At 35.2% G+C, this 18414-nt stretch overlaps 1 protein-coding gene across 2 annotated transcripts in view; it reads left to right on the top strand.

The window, feature by feature from the left end:
* Nucleotides 1-18414, top strand: part of AMMECR1 (AMMECR nuclear protein 1) — a 105683-nt gene that overhangs the window by 85205 nt on the left and 2064 nt on the right. For both annotated transcript variants that reach the window (XM_032196009.1, XM_032196010.1), the window contains exons 4-6: nucleotides 5840-5954; nucleotides 14304-14394; nucleotides 16107-16203. In XM_032196009.1, coding sequence (XP_032051900.1) covers nucleotides 5840-5954; nucleotides 14304-14394; nucleotides 16107-16203 — 303 coding nt within the window. The remainder of the gene's footprint in view (nucleotides 1-5839; nucleotides 5955-14303; nucleotides 14395-16106; nucleotides 16204-18414) is intronic.

The raw sequence follows: 18414 nt of genomic DNA, 5'->3' as shown, positions 1-18414 counted from the left end.
TTTAGTGAGGAATTTAATTATTGCTTTCATTAAATAATAATAAAATAGTAAGAATTCTTCCACTACCTTCCTTTGTCCACACAAATCCTTCTCTACTTTTTGTGATGCATACACGCTAGTAAACTTTTTAAAGATCCTTTAAAATCATTTGTATTTCTCATTTCTCCCATTTCTGCCCTTCTGTTTATTACCAAGCTGCCACGTCACGTTTAAGAGCCATAGGTTCTTAAAGACTGAAGGTGACTATTTTTATTTCTTCTAGCATTTCTGTGGCCTACAGAAAATACAAATGGACAGCACAGTGATGTATTGCATTTTGGTTCACCTGCTCATGCTATTATTTCAGAACCATGAAACGGTATTTTATTAAAACAAGGTGTAGTCCTAAGGAATATAAGCCTTAATTATAATTTTCACTGAATTTCATGCTGTTAGTCATAACTCAAAATAGTTGAAACAATTTCCTTTTCTTTAAATCTTTTCATTGTCTTTAAACACTGAAATACTTCAAAGTTTGCAAGCTTACCTACTTTCCTGTACACCCAAATGCAAAAGGGAGTGGAACATGAACTTACTGAAGAACATGTTTCTGGAGAGCTTATGGACAGATGAAGTTCATTTGAGCAGGAGCTCAAAAAAACAAAACCTCATTGTTGATTAATACTTTGTTTTTTCTCGACTGGCAATTACTTGATCTGTCTTAGTAAGATGCACAAAACTTCATAAATAAGTATATTTGACTAGAAATGCGGTGCATGTGTGTGCATGCATTTTGTGTCTAAAAATAGTTTTCTTTGAACAGGATTCAATTTTGACTTTGCCTGCTTTGCTTTTAACATGAAGCAGAACCCCATGTGGAAAAACTAATGTCCTTTTATTGGCCAGCTAGAATTCCTCTTGCTTGGCACTGCTTCTTTTCAACTTTTCACTACCAAGTACTTCCATTTAGTCAGAAGCAATATATGTAAATTTGCTCTGGGCATTAAGAAATACAGAACAGATGACGTAGAAAATGTTTTTCAAAATAGTTTTTTTTTCTTTAAAGATGTTTTGAACTCTGCTTAATTTTCCCAAATTATTTTACTGGTTATTTCCACCCACTCTTCCTTTATTTTAAGTTTAACAGAAAAAAAAAATTGGAATTTGTTTTCAAAACCTGTTATCTAATAGTCTTACCAGTCTTTGCTCCGATACAATACTTTTGTCTTTCTAACAGAAGAATTAACAGAACATGGCACTGAATAAGATGGTAAAATCATGTTCTACTAGTGCAAATGTAATGCTTCCATCAAAGAGACACGACAAAGTTTCTTCACTTGAGAATACCTACACGCAAGTATATCGTGGCTTTTCTTTCTGAACATGTCAGATCAGAAATGAGTTTTTTAAGGAAAGTGAGCATATGTTATCTCGTCTGTGTTTTATGCTTGCTTTTAAATTGCTCACCAAGAAGCACGCAAACAGTAAAAGTGAGGTAAAAGTCTGAATTTACATATGTACATCTTTGTAGAGTTTACGATATATGCCAAACTGTTGTCTCTAGAAACTGAAATTCTTTCTCCACAGAACAGGAACAGCAAAAGTAAAAGCTCGTGCAAGCTTTCTTGTGCTCGGTAAGTGTTGAGACCTGCTGACGTTTCTGACCGTCTGTTAACCATTGTACAAAAGCTAAGCTCTCAATGTAGACAGCTGCCCGTGAGGAAGTCTACTGGACACCCTCCACTTGTTTTGCTGAAATCATCCGAGTAGTCAGTAGATGGTGACTTATTAAATACCACAGAGGTAAAGTTTAGGCTTACTGAATAATTGCAGCCCAGGGATTATGGATGAATTCCAAAGGGATGCATTTCACGTGTTTCCTGTTAATCAAGCAATTAAAAAATGCAGAAATGAAGGTTTATCTCTGAATAGATGATAGTAAGCTGGCCAGCTCTTGGTTTTTCAAAAGGTATCTGAAACTTAGAGTTTCAACCAAGGGGGCAATAGAGAGATGAGTGATTGGAAGGCTGACAGTCTGTAACATACAGCACTCAATAGATGGATGTTTCCTGGTTTTAAAGAAGTATGTGATGCATCTAGATGAAACTCATTAGGACAGGATTGCTAAGTTTTAGGCTAATTATCCTAGATTTGACACCTGAGAGAGTTACTGGACTGTTATAGTTTCATACGTTTTGCATAAGCATACAGAATCCTTTCTGTGTAGCTAAAAGGTACAAATAAGGGCTTTTAGGATGTTCTATTGGTTGTTTGTCAACGCTAATTTCTTCAGGTAAATTTTTGTTTTGCTGACATTAACAATGGAGACAAAGCTGTTTAAAAAGATGAAAACAAATTGAAATGTGGGACCTGGAGATGGGGAAAGAAGGAACACAGTATTCAGTATTGACTAGTTACAGTCGCATCAGAGACTTTTATTCAAATCTCTGATCAGTTTTTTCTGCCAGATTGCTCCCTTATCTTCAGCAGCAGCAGTGCTAATATAGGATATGTGCAAAGATGTCTGTAGGTATGACGGAACAATTTTTCAGCAAGCTGTACAGATAAAGATAAAAAAGCGCCTAGCAGTTCTGAAGAAACAATTTCAGGTGTGGTTGAAATGGCATTATCGTTTGATAAACAGTACTGTAGTTACCATCAGGTGGTTACATGAAAACAAGTATTTGAGCTAGTTTCATATTACTGAATAACAGAATTAGCCAGTTAATTTTACTAATAGTGTATGCGATATGCACTCTGTTGCTCTGCTTTCACTAAAATTGAACTACTTTGTTCGCTGTGTATGCCTGAGGCTTTTTTTGCCTTTGTGTGCCTTTCTGCTTCCACTGTGTTCATATGAAGGCTTCATATCACAGCTTTTTATCAATATTCAAGTTTGTCATGATTCACTCATCTTGTTTTAAAGTATTACCACCGCATTTGAGATGTGACTTACACGTGTGATGTATGATGTTTGTTTCTGTACGACTTAAAGTATGTTAAATTGAGAATGGTTTCTCATCTGGTAATGATGGTGCAGGAGATCTTCAGTAAGTGGGAATTTGCCTGGGCTTCTACTGATGATGATATGGGGTATCAGGCTACCCATAGTAGACAACCTTTGCTTCAAAAGTTTAAATTCACAAGTGCATTCTGGCAGCTTTAGGAAGGGGAAGTGAAAGTTAGATAAACTAGTATCCGGCTGTGCCCCCCCCCCCCAAAAAAAAAAAAAAAAAAATCTGAAGGTTATAAATACTTACAGTATGGTAAGATTGTTACATAAATCTTGAAAACAGGATTAAACAAGCATTGGCAATATCCATGCATACTGTTGTTTTATAAGATAACTGAATCTGCAGTTTGTTAATACAATAATATTTGTCTTTTTGTGTGCTTTTCAGTAGTTATTCAAATAGACTGGTTTTATGATAGAGGTAGAATATACACTGGGGAAATTTGAAATTTGCATGTAAGTAAACTTCCAGTAGCAACAGATTCTCTGGATAGGATATTTCTTAATCAAAATATCAAATGAAAAGAGGATTTGGGTTTCTGAGCATAGTTTTTAGTTTCATTAAAAGGTGTAAAATTTCAAGAGCATGCTTGCATGCACTTATTAAATAAACCCATGGAGAAGTGCAGATATCCCATCTCTGGCTCAAAATCCCTAAGCTTTAAACAGCTGGATTCCTAGAGAGTCTTCTAGGGAAGGACCACCTGGATATTTACTGTGTTCTTGTATTTATTCTTTTGCCATCTGCTGCTGGTTACTACTTAATACAAGGCAAAATGGACTTCTGGTTTGAGCTGACCCTGTGTTTCAGAGTATCCTCCATTTACTCTTATATATGTTTTGCCTATTTGGAGGGATATGAAGGCTGAATTAGCTGCTCAAATTTTCCTTTCTCTCCTGCTGTAGCTATTTAAGTTGGTCTGTGATGATGCTCTGAAATACCAGGTAATGGAGAAAGGTAACTGTCTGGTTTCCAGCAGTTAGAAACCTGGCTTTGCAAATCCCATCAACAGAATCATGGAGAATATCTTGATACATCTTCGGTGAAAGTCATTACTTAAATATCACAGGCATTATGCTTTAAATCTCATTAGTGTTCTCAGTTGTTCACACGTCTATGTAGCCCTGTCCTATATAAATAAGTTTAAAAAATTATCTTGGCTAGTTAATTATTGTCTCAACATCTTTTTTTCCTTGTGTATGGCAACTTTGACTAGCGTTGCCTAGAAGTACCTCTAAGTACTGTTAGAATAGACTCACCATCTGTTTCCTAATTACGTAACAAATTTACCTTCATAATGAAAATCTAAATTTCTTACCTATTTTATAACATAAAAATACTAAAGCTTGGAGAAGAGCCTCTAGTAATTCCAATAGTATGTTCTTTACTTGTAGCATGTCTGAAAAAAAAGACTTTTTTTTTCCCCCTGGAAAAGGAAAGGTTCTGTTTTAATTCATCAGTGTATGGGATTAACTTGTGATGGGATTTCTATTTCTGGTTATACATATGATGATTTCTCCTAGGTTAAGTTTACTTTTTTTTGTTTTGTTTTGTTTTGTTTTGCTTATGCACTATTATTTCATATGCCTTAATAAAGCTATACTATTCCTTACGTGAGATGGTGGTATCTGATGCAGAGACTTCAGCCATATTCTAAATGCCGTCGTCATGGCTGTAATGGTATCAGCTAATGGCAACTACAGGTTGTATGCCAAGTGAAATGAGTAAGAATGATCTAATTGTTATATGACACAGTATGACATGAAGAACTTGGTAGTACTTTAACAACTCTCTAAATGTTAAGCTCTCCTTACTTAGTAAAAAGCTCAGTTAGCAGGTCTGTTTCTGTTGGAGATGATCATGGAGATGTTCACGTATGTCACATTTAAAATTGTAAGAGAAGAAAAAATGATGGGATACCTTAACCTTCCCTTTTCCAATTGAACTGGTTCTTAACCAAACTTATACGAGTAGGTTCTTACAAATGTTCTTACTGGTGGTGCTGCTTTCTGTCTGTTAACTGCTTTGTTTTTCAAGGGGCACTGGAATCTACACAGATAGTTCTTGGTATGGAATTCTGTCCGCTAGATGTATGTTCGTCTAGAGAACCGTGCCTTAGCCTGAGGATTAGCTTAGCTGTTTGCAAGCTTCCATGTTACTAATCATTATCTCTGCTTTGCAGAACACCTTCAGGTTCTGTAGGTTTACAAGTCTGTAGAACTCCTGGATGTTTTTACCTATTTATAATCAATATTCTTTTTGGAGAATATTCTGCTTGCTTGGATTTCTTTCACTGAATTAAATTCTACAGTTTGATTACTGTATTTACTACATTTGATTTTTGCAGGCTACAGAATTTCCCTCTCTATTCTGTATGGTTTAATCTTTTTTTGAAAGGGATTTACTAAATTGCAGGTAGAAGAGCTGTTGCTTTGTTTGTGTGTTTTTTTTTGTTTTGTTTTTGTTTTTAACTTTTTCCAAAACTTTCTGGTGCTTCATTAGTAAGTCATTGTCACAGAAGCAAAATCAGCTCAGGAAGCAATCACCCCTAATATAGCGATAACACCCAGAATACCATCTAACTGACCAGCCAAGAAATCTAAAAGAAATGTCTAAGGAACAAGTTGGGAATATTGGTCAGTCAGTGTGTTACACCGGTAACTGGGTTATCAAACTGGTCATCACTTCATCAGTTGTCTTTTTTTGTTTTTGTTTTGTTTTGTTTTGGTTGTTGTTGTTTTTTGTTTTGTTTCTTTTTTGTCCTTTATGCTTTTCAGTTGATTCATTAGATCCTTGATCTTTAAAAAAAAAAAAAAAAGTTTGAAATTCTGTTTTGTCTTCAACAGTGCCCTTAAAGATAGTCGTTTCCCCCCAATGACGAGGGATGAGCTGCCACGGCTTTTCTGCTCAGTGTCTCTACTCACTAACTTTGAGGATGTATGTGACTACATGGACTGGGAGGTAAGGATTTCAGATATCTTTAAGAAAATTACTTTGATATTATGAGCATCTATAGCAGAAGTCACGCCATTTAAATTATTTGCATATATTTAATTAGTCACTGTTTTGCACGCTATATGGATTGTTTTCTGTAGAGATTTAAGAGACTATTTTGCTAGAACTACCATCACCTTAAAGGTCTGAGTTGTGAAAGTGGAGTGGAGATTTGATTTCTTGCCCATTTAAGCACTAAAAATAAGAGTGCCCTGTGCGGTTGTAGTTATGTCTTAAGATTCCATCATGCAAGGTATTGTCTGGAGTGATGGGGTCCTGAGACCTCTTTTGCAGCGTAGCTAACTACAGAAACAAAACATGGCAGATTGTTCTATTGATTCTGGAAACAGGATGCTCCAGTATGAAAGTTGGTATTCTGATGTATGCCTCTGGAAATGGACACTGCAAAAATCGCAATCCCAAAACAAGCAGCCTTACGTAGATTGTAGGAGCAAGCCATTTATCTTTTCCAAAACGTTCTTCACTTTCAGAGCAAGTGGCCTGCACAGAGCCCACAGAGCCCTTAAACAGTGAGGCCAAGTAAATGATTGCTCATATTTTCCTTTGCTACTTCTGCATGGAGCAGAATCTGTTTTACTTGCTTGATTCTAGGAAACCTGCATGCGTTCTCTTGGAACAGCAGCATAGAAGTCACAGATTAAGAAGCAAATACTGCTTTCAGAGTTATTTCTGGGAAGGTGTACTGGAAGAAGTGTTATTCTGTTACTCTTACGTTCTTTCCCAAATTATTTGGTATTGGATGCATGCGAGAAAGTAAGTTACTCAACTTAAGATGAACTTATCTCGGCAAGGATGACTGTTGCTTTGCATTTCTAGTCTATACTTGAATGGATAGAAAATTTTTTAAGTTGTCATATATGCTGGTGGATGTGTCATAATGCCAGACTACCTCACAAGTACTTCACTGTAATAATAACTTAACCCTACTAAACATTTAGGAATTCTTAATAGAAAAAGAGGCTTTCTATTGCACACACACATAACAAATATATATTGAAGGGAAATTTCATTCCTTGTTAAAATGGTAAGAGGCTCTACTGTATCAGAATGGTGGTGTCTGGCTGTAACCTCAGCAGTATGAATTAATTTTACAGTAGTTAAAAATATAATAAAAATGCATTATCTGTTCAACTTGTAATGACAAAGGCTTCTTACCTTCTTATATGTAATTCTTCATGAACTGAGTGTAAGTCTGCTTTGGTGTTTATCAGCATTTTTCCTATAAGCAGAATTATTATTTTTTTATGAAATGTCAGACAAATAAGTCTTAGCTGAAACTGTGCATTGTAAACAGTAAGAGACGTTTTTCAGGGAACTCATTTGTCCTGCTTCTGAGCCCTTTAAGTACCTTTAGTCTTTAAATACTGTTTTCAAGCATTTAAAACTGTAGTGACTTTTAATACTAAATCTTTCCTGCTTTACTAGGTTTACTTCTAGTAGTAACCATAGTGATTTTTTTGATTTTATTTCATTTCCAATAACTTATTAAAAAAGACTGTGAATATACTCAGAAAATATCTCATTAAAAGTGTGAAGTGCAAGATAGTATTTAGCTATTTCTGTGGGGTAGTCTACCATTAATATTAGATGATATTTTATTGCCTCAATAATAATCTTTTAAGATGACCAAATTTTTCATTTTTAAAGAGAAACAGAAACTAATGTCTGAGTACAAAAAGTGTTTGTTTCATACATAGTTATGTGTGATCCCCAGACTTTACATGCAAAACAGATGGGGGTGTAAATATGAGAAAGATAACATTTTTAATTGTTAATCCTTAAAAGAATGATTCATCCCTGCACATGCCCCTGTCAGTGAGATAGCTTATGTCATCTATGTTTCTTTTAAGGGAGCTGCAGTTATGCAATGTTAAATAGCAAAAAGATATTTCAGGATGTCTAAAATATGATCTATAGAGGGCTTCTGCATCTTCTGTTTAGTATAATGCTAATTTCCAGATCATCCTAAGAATCAACGTGGTTAGAAGATCTTAAATCTGTAGGTATGCTACCGATCAATGATCTTGTAGGAGCTACTTCAGCAATTTGCTGATGGAGGTCACAATATTTCAAAATTGCAGATTCAGACAACTCACTGGTTTGGCAGCTTAGAGACAGGATCGTTTGACCCAGGAGTGTCTCCTGTATCCTGAAGCAGAGTAATAGATCTTTTCTCCGATCAATGAATTATATTCCCAAACTGAACAAATGAGTATTACAGTTGTAAGAAGCAACGAGAGATCTTTTTGCAGCAGAAGCTTCAGCCAAATAAACAGGAGATGTAAGTTGACCGCTATTAGCTCCATATGACTTTTCAAATTGCTGCCATTTTCACCTTTTATAAAGGTTTGTACCTTCTCCTAGTTATTTTTAAAGGACCACGTCAATGCAGTGGTTCATGAAGACACTTCCTAAAATATAATTCAGGATTCTTACTTGCATGTGACTGTATATGGACTGTGCTGTGCATTAGCAGTTGAAGAAATGTGGGGCTTTGAAATGAATGCTGGGAGTGGATGAAGTGTTTCCTTATTTCTGCTGGACAGAACTCGTGAAATATTGCTGTGGTCTGGTAGCTGCTGGGGTGGTTTCACAGCCTTTCTCAGCCCTACTTGAGGGCATGGCTAGAACATAAATTGCAATATTATTGTATATATTGTATATATTCTATGCATGCTTGTTTTCTAGAAATATAGAAAAGCACAGTGCCTCTATTCATCCTCTCTCTTTCATCTTATAGCAAGTGAACCCTTTCTAAGAATATTTTCTGTTCATTTCATTAAGAATCTGTGGGGTTTTCTTGCTACAAGGTAAACTCTGTCTTGCTAATTCAGACCCTCCTCCAGTTTTCCTACTAAAATGTCATAAAACATTAAGACGTATGTCATTACAATAAGAATCTTTTTGGAAAATGTTATTTTAATTCCAGCAGGGTAATAAATAACTAGAATTTATCAGCTGTTGTTCCTTAAAATACCTTGAAAGAGATCTTTGTCCTGAAGTTGCTGTTCTTCAGTAACGTAAAATCTACAGAATTGTGTGTGCTTTCTGTGTTGATACAAAAGGCCTTTAGTCTGTATATGCTGGTTTAAATATTAGTTTAAATAGTTTTAGGTGGCTTTTCATTGTTGACAAAGTTAGTATATTTAAGAGTTGTGGGACTTCTTCCTGTAAGTGCTCCCTCTTCCTTGAAGTGCAGCAGCACCGCAACTTCTGGAGCTTGTATTTGTTCGAACAGAGAAGAGTCTTGATCTCACTGTTTTATTTTCTTTGGACAATATTCAGTGATTCCATGTATGTAAATGATATAAACATAAAAAAAGAATACATGTCATGAATTGGAGAGCATTTCTCCTTAATAGCCTTTTGCCTCCATTAAATCAGAATGTAATATTTAAGCCCTAATAAAGATGGTCAGAAATAAACCAGCATATTTGGTACGGATAGAAGGCTAAAAAGCTGAAGAATTCCACTAATAAAAAGTAGGGTCAACTTCTAGTAAGTAGCAATAGTTGCTTAATCTGAAATGTTCTGTTTCCAGGCACATTCATTTAGAGCAAGTTCCAGTAAGTAAATGGGAAAGATACTATGTTATATGGTATAATAATGTATAAAGTATCATATAGCCTCTATAAGCTATAATATATAAGCTATATATATAAGCTATAGGCTAATTTATTTGTTTGAAAATGTTTCTAGTTTGCCACTGTTGAAGGATTAAGCTGATAAACTGCAAGTCAGTAAAAAGCCACACACCAAAACAGCCTGGTTTGGTTCATCATGTGGTTACATGAATGCTCGTACTGGTAGAACCAAGAGGCAAGGCAAGCAGAGTTTGTTGCATGTTACCTGGCATGCAGACAGAAAGGACTGCACATCAAGCCACGTTTCTAGTCTCAGGTGAAGAATATTGAGTGAACTTAAACAGAAAGACACTTACTTCCACCACCAAGGGTGTGTTGCAGTACTCCAGCTGGGGTATTCAATGTGAATACTTCATAATAGATTCTTTGTTACCTGCTTTTAATGCATTTCTGAAAAAAATGTTTACAACTCATCTTAAACTAGTGTTAATATATGCAAATTATAGATTTCAGTGCAGTAGATGAAACTGAACAGAGCAGTAATTCGATAATTCACAGTGGACTAGACAGTTAAATTTCTGCAAGGCTTGATGTTTTAGATGCTTATCCAAGTTCCTCACTGACTGTCTAATAAGAATAAAGTTACTTCTTCCTCTCAGTATGGATGGGGAATCAGAACAAGAGGAGCGGGTTTGTAAACTGTGTTTGGAACTCGGTCAGAACCAGGCAGTTGAACATAAGAGTTGCCTGAATGTCAGTTTTGGAGTAGATTCTAGAACAATTTTTTGTTAACCCAATTGAAATAGATATGGACAGGTACACAGATATAGGTATAGATAGGTATGATGGGCAATAATCTAGCATGTGACAGAAGCCTTCAGCAAAACAATAAATATTGTGTGCATTTCTTTTGCCCCATCCTGAGATGTATGTAAATAAATGATTCATTAAAAAAGAAACCATATAAGTGTGGATAAATGAGTATGAATATGTATAAAATACACAACTAAGTCTGAAGTTCTGTTGCGGTCACTTCTAGTTTCATATAATCCCTTAGATTTAGGGAAAGGTCTGTGTTTTTGAATTAATGTAGTCTCTGGACTTAGTGTTAAGTAGTCTCTGTCTGCTTGTACACGAGGCCAAAAAGCTTATATCCAAAAGTATTGGATACATATGGTACAGTATTTCATGCTATAAAACTCTATAGAAATATTTCTGTTGGAGGAGACTGCTGGATTTTTAAGTCTCTCCTCATCTGACTTTGGTTTCCCAATAGCAAAGTAATCTAGATAGATTCCTATTAATGTTTCACTGAAAATGTATATTCTTTTACAATTGTATGGTCTTTTTGCAGCTCAGAAGGATACCTGCATATGTCATACATAGGGATATAACTTAAGATAGAACTTAAACTCCATCTGCTGAAGAGGACTGTTTGACTTGTTTTGCTGGATGGCACAGATGTTATTTCAGGAAAATTTGCCTCTAGTAAAGCAGAAATCTTAGTTTGCAAAGAAAGCCACAGGTTTTGTTTAAGTTCTGTTCTGAGCCTGGTAGGCAAATTACAGTCCAGTTAATGTCTTCCAAACGTGTAACTACCCGTTACCTCCCATCTTAGGAGGGAATATTTGGGGAAATTTCACAGAAGTTTTCATCAGTGCTGGTCTCTTGAGGAAGTCAAAATAAATTGCTGTAGTTGAGCCCATGCCTATCTTAGTCTGGATCATTCTTAGTATACTCGTGTGTGGCTTCCGTTTTTTTAACTTAGGCCTGTTTTTGTTTAACTGGAGCTAAACAATGGAAAGCTATTTATACTGGACTAAAAGTACTGCGTAATTAGCTGGGCAGTTGGAATTCATGCTTCACAGAATGCTGTGAAATTTTCCCAACCAGAGAAATAGTGGGCACAGTTGTGTTGCCTTATTCATTTTGCTTTACATCTTTTTTCCTCCATGGATATGGGCCTAAAAATCTATTAAAATGGTTAATGGGAAACATCTAGTATAATGCAATTACCTACTGCTTGAATGTAGCATCATATTTAATACATCATCAGTGTTTCTGGTTAATATCTCATGAATACTACAGGGTCACTGTTACGCAAAAAATGTATGGAATTTGGAATCTAATACTCTGCAGGGTTTGAAGGTGTGCAAAAACAGGCCATTTGGGTTTAGGGCTTACTCAATTGAACGTATACAGTTATGTAATCAGCCAAATGCATAGGTAGTTAATGTGATGTTGTTGTTATAAGATTAGCATTCATTTTTCCAAGTAAATCCAGTTTTACACCAGTTACCTATAGTAGTAGTTGTTTCACTGCCACATAATCGACTTTATCAACAAAGTTTATACAGAAAACTTGGTGATTTGTGCTTCAATTGATAGTTCCCATTTAAGAACGATCAGATCCTCCTTTTTCCCCATGTATAGTAATAAAAACAATTAGTTTGTGTTGATGGAAGGGGTTTTGATGAGCCACCATCACTTTGATAGCTTTACTGATGAATCTTTCTTCTACATCTTCTTTTACTCAGGGGAGGGAGTAAAATCACTAATGTATTGTTCTGATAGTTCACGAATCAAAATGTTAGCATTCTCCTAGGATGTTGCCTTAAAAAAATACTGAGTGACATTTGTAAGAAATGCCTAGTAGAAGCAGATCGGAAATTTGTATAAGCTTAATAGCCTGAAAATGATGCCATGTAAAGGCCACATGAAGTAACTTCTAGAAGTTGTAAGTAGACACTGTTCTTGTGTTTTGGTTTTGTTTTTTGTTAGGGGGGTGGGGAGGGAGTACTTTTGCTTAAGGTTTAAAAGTAAGCAAGCATATATTAGCTAACCTTTTAACTACATGTCATACCTTTGTAACTGCTGTTGGATCCTTCCCATCTGCTGCTTATTGCCTGCTTTTGAAAGTTACCTACACTAATCCACACAGTAACAGCCTTACACTATAGAACAACCCAATCTTTATCTAATCACACTTTCTAGTTTACCAACAGAGATGAAATTTCAGAAGGTCTTGAACCTTAGAGGACTGACCTGATACTTTCCAGGAAGCTGGAGGCAGGCTATGTTTTAGGGCAATCTCAAATAATGTTCTTTTAATTTCATATCTACTTTTTTTCTGTTCTAATAAAAAGCCTTTTAAAATTGATATGAGCAAACGTAAAAAGGAATATTGTTAGAATTAGATATTTAGGTCTTCAGTTCTGATCTTAATTTCGAACATTCTTGGAGCTGCAAAAACTTACTCTGTTCTTATCCTAGGGATAAACTAAGTAGATTTCAGCTTTAACACTGTTGCTTTTTACTTTCAAATTCTTTGGGTTTATAATCACATCATCTGACCATATAGAGTATATATCTTTCTAGTGGTTATATATGCACGTTATGAATGTTAGGTAATGAAATACGTTGAAATTTGCAGTGAATTAAATGTGTTAGTCTCTAATTAATTTTTCTTACATGAGGAATACTGGGTTCACACAGAAAACTTACTGAAGCCTGGCCAGGAGAGAGACTTTTCCCATCATTTTCCCATGTTTATACAATGTATAAAGATTACGAAGTTTAAAAAATTAAGTCTCAATAAAAGCAAATAATTAAGTCTCAATAAAAGCAAATATGTTAATTGAACAAGTGGTTATTAAGACCTTTGTAAATATTCCTTATTTTTTTTCATTGTCATGCATTTTTTCATTGTCATGCATTTACGGTAAAATCACTGAAAAGGTCACTGGAAAAACTATTACCTTTTTTTTTTTTTTTTTTTTTTTTTTTTACTAATTTTGTGTTGAAAAACAAACACCATTCCAAATAGCATGTGATACTCTTTTAAACATAAACTCTCCATTTCCTCATGCAAAGTTGGGAACTTTGGATTTAATTAGAAAAAACATCTTAGTTATGTGGGCATGAAAATTAAAATACCAGTTTACTCATGTTTTGAGTTTACATGCAGAACTCCAAAGCAACTTATTTGTTATTGTGCCTTGAAAACTGGGGTTCTTCATGCACTGGAAAAAGTACCTAGCCTTTTTTTTTTCTGACAGCTCGTATGTAAAATACTTCTAACACCTTGAGATTAGGTATTTTGGTTCCTACACTGGTATTTTGTCATATTAGAGTACTTAGTAGCACGGAAGTGGGAGTTTGAAGCTGAACGCTCTGGAATACCTCCTTTTCCTCTCCAAAGTTAAGCAGAAACTTTGAGAGCTTCAGGTTCAAGTTGGTAGTGACAAATATTTCACTGTTCAGTTGTTACTTCAAACAAAATTAAGGCTCTTAATTGAAGCACCGCTAGACTTACCAGCTGCATGATTGCCTGCAGATTGTATCTTGCGGTCTCAAGTGTCTAAGCCAGGTGTTTTTATGAGCAACAACATTGCCAACAGTGTCAGAGGGAGACAGTAAATCCAGTTACAGAACTGCCTTACTTAACATCTCAGCTGCCTCACCTTCAGACCAGAAATGAAGCTCCATGGTGGAGCTGAGGAGCATATCTGTGCTGCTACTGACTTACAAGGCTGTCAGGTGAACACACCTTTCAGAGATTAGATTTTGCTTCAGTACCACCTTTTGAAATTCTCTGCAAAATGCTATTAACCATTTAAAGGTTCACATTTTGGCCTTTATCATGTTAGAAATCTCTTGTATCTTTTTTTTTTTTTTTTAATGTACTAATAAAACTGCCGATTTCTTGCAGGTGGGTGTACATGGCATTAGAATAGAATTCATCAATGAAAAAGGATCAAAACGCACCGCCACCTACTTACCGGAGGTTGCAAAGGAGCAAGGTCATTGTTGCACTTTATTTCATATGATCTGGTGAAGAATTTAAACATACATATAAATCTAAAATGCAATATTTGACCTTGCACTGATGTCAGATGATGGAGCAATATTTAATTGTAAGAAAAGACTCTTATATAAAATGCCAATTACATGTCTGTATCAATCCCCTTATAGGGATTCAGTAAACTGTAGCTGTTTTTTAAGCAAGTCATAACCACGGTGAAGCTGTAGGAAAACAAAATATGGAGAGGAGCCACAGTGCTGTCAATGAACTTTACAGTTGTCAAAAGTTATAAATTTTCATATAATTGTTATGCTGCAATATTAGACATGCACAAACTCTGTTAAGTTGCAGGATGTCTGGTCAATGATCTTAACAGCTGATTTATTCTCAGATTCCCAGTGGCGAAGGTTTTTTCAGTTAGGTACTTTCTTGTAGTATTTCATTTGTTTGCATAAACAGCGGCTTCTGGTATTTTGGATGGATGGATGGAAGGGAATTACTTTCATACTGAAAGTCCAAAATAATGTGTCCCTTTTAATAGAGGGATAGACTAAAGTGTGTGAATTAATATATATGTATATATACTGCAGATTTTGTTGAATAGCAGTCTGTTGGTCTAAGCAACTAACTCTGACTACCACTAACATTATTCTCTTTCAGGCTTGGCAGTGTGTCTCAGTGTTTAAATTTTGCATTGCCACTTTTTTGGTTTTCCTTTTTATATTTGATTTGGTGAGCAAAGGAATAGGATGAATTCTTAATTAACGATCATTGTTAATAGATAATTCTGTTTCCAAATGGTCACTTAAAAGTTCAGATGCTTTCCAAGGCAATTGTTTTCCTTTTGTAATCTGAGATTGGCCAGTTCAAGAAGTGTGTTTTTTTGTTGTTGTTGTTGTTTGTTTGTTTTGTTATTGTTGTTTTTTGTTAAGACCTTTGGTGATCACCTACACAAGTTTGTTTTATTTTAAATTCAGGAATTAGGAGAGGATGTTTACATTTCTAAATACTTATAGTAGACCGCGTTTTTTACCCTTTTTTGTTGTTGTTTTAAATATTCAGTGTGACTAATCTTTTGGAAATAACACGTCTTAACAGCTATCTTGGAAATATTAAGCTTTTTAAAATCAATATGTAGGAGTTCTGAATAACATGAAGGCTTTTTGAGAACAATAATGAATCTGGATTTTTTTCCATCATTGTTTTTAATTAACCAGCCACCTATATAGTAGTTCTGAAATTAGCAATATCACTAAGCTTTACAGTGACATTTGTGGAGAAGAATAATGTCTTTCCACTTGTTCAGCTAATAAATCTTTTGAATTTTAGAGAAATTTAGTTTTTCCATACCATCGTAGCCATTTATGATGTATAAACTGATTGTGATTAATGATCATTCCTGAATGTTTCAGAAAAGTATAATTTTGTCTGTTAACCCAAGTCTAGGACACAGTGGGTCTGCTTTTAAAATATTTCAACTATGAGATAAAAATGTGTGTTTGTAAAGTAAGCTTTATGCCTAAAGAAATCCTATGCAGCATATTTCCTTCAACCGTTTTCTTAGGCAGGGAAGAAATTTCTATGTTTTGTACACAACTTCAGAAGAGCACTTGTATTATCAATAACGCTACATACTGTACTGTATTTTCTGCATCATCTATTGTTACTGCTGTAATTCTCACTAATTTTTACTGCTGTAAAATTCAACAGGATGGGACCACATTCAAACCATAGATTCCTTATTGAGGAAAGGAGGCTACAAAGCTCCAATTACTAATGAATTCAGGAAAACCATAAAGCTAACCAGGTATGCATCATGCAATACTACAGATAAGTCCTGTTTTGATACTGCTGTGATATGCTCATTCCTGAGATGTGGTTGTTTCAGATGTTAATAGTAAGCTTTCCCTTATTTATTAACAATTTCTTTTCACAATAGCAGTACGGAATTTAGAGATATTTGTGCCTTGCAATAAATGTAACAGGGATTACTGGCATTAAGCAAGAAAGAAAAAACAGTTATTAAATAGTTTATTATATATTTATCAGGGCTCATAACTCTGAAAAATCTTTGCAGTGTATTAGCTCTATGTTTTTACAGTTTGTTCGTTAGGTGTAATGGATCTCAAGGGGCTTTTATTAACGAGGATTACTTGCCATTGTCAATTTGTATTGGAGCACTTGGAACACTGAGTCTGTTGCTGTGAAGGTGTGGAGGCCCTGTTCAATGCCTAAAGCAAGCACTGGATCCCGTGGAGTATAGGCTTCTTCCTGATCTCAACAGGCTATAGGTGTCCAAGCTAGCTAGCTGATGATGACGGTCAGTAGTATCGTCAGGAGTAAAGCTATGAATCTGATACTTTATTTCATAGTCTGTCACTCATACACATTAGAATACTGTTTGTAATGCTCATTTAATAAAATGTGTTCAGAAGGGCTTGGTAGCAGGTCCAAACCAAAATCCTTTAGAACTAGTAGTGGATATTCTGCCCGTAAAATTGAAGTTACGTGGTGGAAGAGTAAATGTTGATAGAAGGCCTCTAAAACATCATATTTTTATAACCGTGCAGTATAAAATGACTGCTGAGCTCTAGCTATTTATTCCATGCTTGGGGAAAAAAGATCTTTATAAATTTCTTGTTATAAGGAGGTATTGACTGTTAACCCTTTGTGTTCCTTTTTTTTCTTTGGGGATAATGAACATACTATTAATAAAGATAATAAATTTGCTAGTTGGAGTCCTTTGTCCAAGATTGTTATCCTTTCTACCTTTTATCATAGGGATTCATAGGGTTACAGGATTAGTTTTTTAAATGTTGTATATATTATCTTTGTTTCTGTGTACGTATTTCTCTGGAAATTTCTTTCCTTCTTAGTGCAACTAGACGTGAGCTAGACTTGCCTTCCTGGGCAAGGAAACACAAGGATTAAAACACAATCCTTTCATTTCAGACATTTGAAAATACTTGGAATCTCATGATCATTTATGAGCTTGTAGAGGACAAAGAGCTGAGATTCATGGTTTTTTCAGCTCTGACATTTGTCATCTCTATCTACAAAGCTCGCTATTACTTAGCTGCAGTGGATGTTTAGCCCAGATAGAAGGCAAAGCATTTCTTAGAAAAAAATATATATATATATATTATTTTTATTAGAGGAATCCCTCCTTCATTCAGTGGTCTTTTGTATGAAGAAGAAAGCCTTTGTGTCCCATTGATTATTCAGAAGTCTGCTTTATTGGAGGAACCTGATTACTGTGGAATTGCTGTTACTAAGGCAAACAAGTTATTCTGAGAGCTAAATTAGGGAGGAAGGATTTACAGAATACAGCTAAATTTCCAAATGCAGCACCCCAATTTCCTTTTCATTTATTTTACCAGTATACCTCGTTATCTTCTTTTCAAAAAGAGTATGTGGTGATAACTGGGGCAAGAGTAATTGCTAGAATTCTGAAATGAGACTTTCTGTACACCTCAATAAACGAGGAATATATTCTTCCAAGACACCAGACTTCTATATAGCCTGTATTTTCTTCCAGCTCTATGATTTTGTTGGAAGCAATGGTATATGAGAACAAAACAAAGTATGCTGTTTAGTGTATTTAGGTTCACAGCATCCAAAACGGTAGCAAAAACACTGGCCTAATGAGTGGAATAAACAAATTTTAACGTTCAGAATAAAATTCTTTTTTTTTGTAATTTGTTTTAACTCTGATTCTACATAGGCTGCCTTTGGCTTATTTTAACCCACTTAGAAACAACTTCATTAATTACCAAGTTTATGGTTTAGTTTAATAGTGGCAGAGGATTTCATTCACAAATGAGCTTACTCATTGGGGGCAGTGAGTGCTGTGTGCCATTCACATCAATTCAAGAGGAGTTGCAGCTAATCTCATAGCCAGGACCAATGACCACTTGTTAAATCAGTACATCATTAACCAACACTGTTTCATCAAGTAAATATGGGCTATTTAGTGCTCTGAAATGTGCACTGAAGCAAAAAGCTGCAAGCGTAAGGT

This window comes from Aythya fuligula, chromosome 13 (genome assembly GCF_009819795.1).
Source record: "Aythya fuligula isolate bAytFul2 chromosome 13, bAytFul2.pri, whole genome shotgun sequence".
In the NCBI taxonomy this organism is placed as follows: domain Eukaryota; kingdom Metazoa; phylum Chordata; class Aves; order Anseriformes; family Anatidae; genus Aythya; species Aythya fuligula.
Note: the sequence above shows the minus strand (reverse complement) of the source record. Positions and strands in the feature narration are given on the sequence as shown.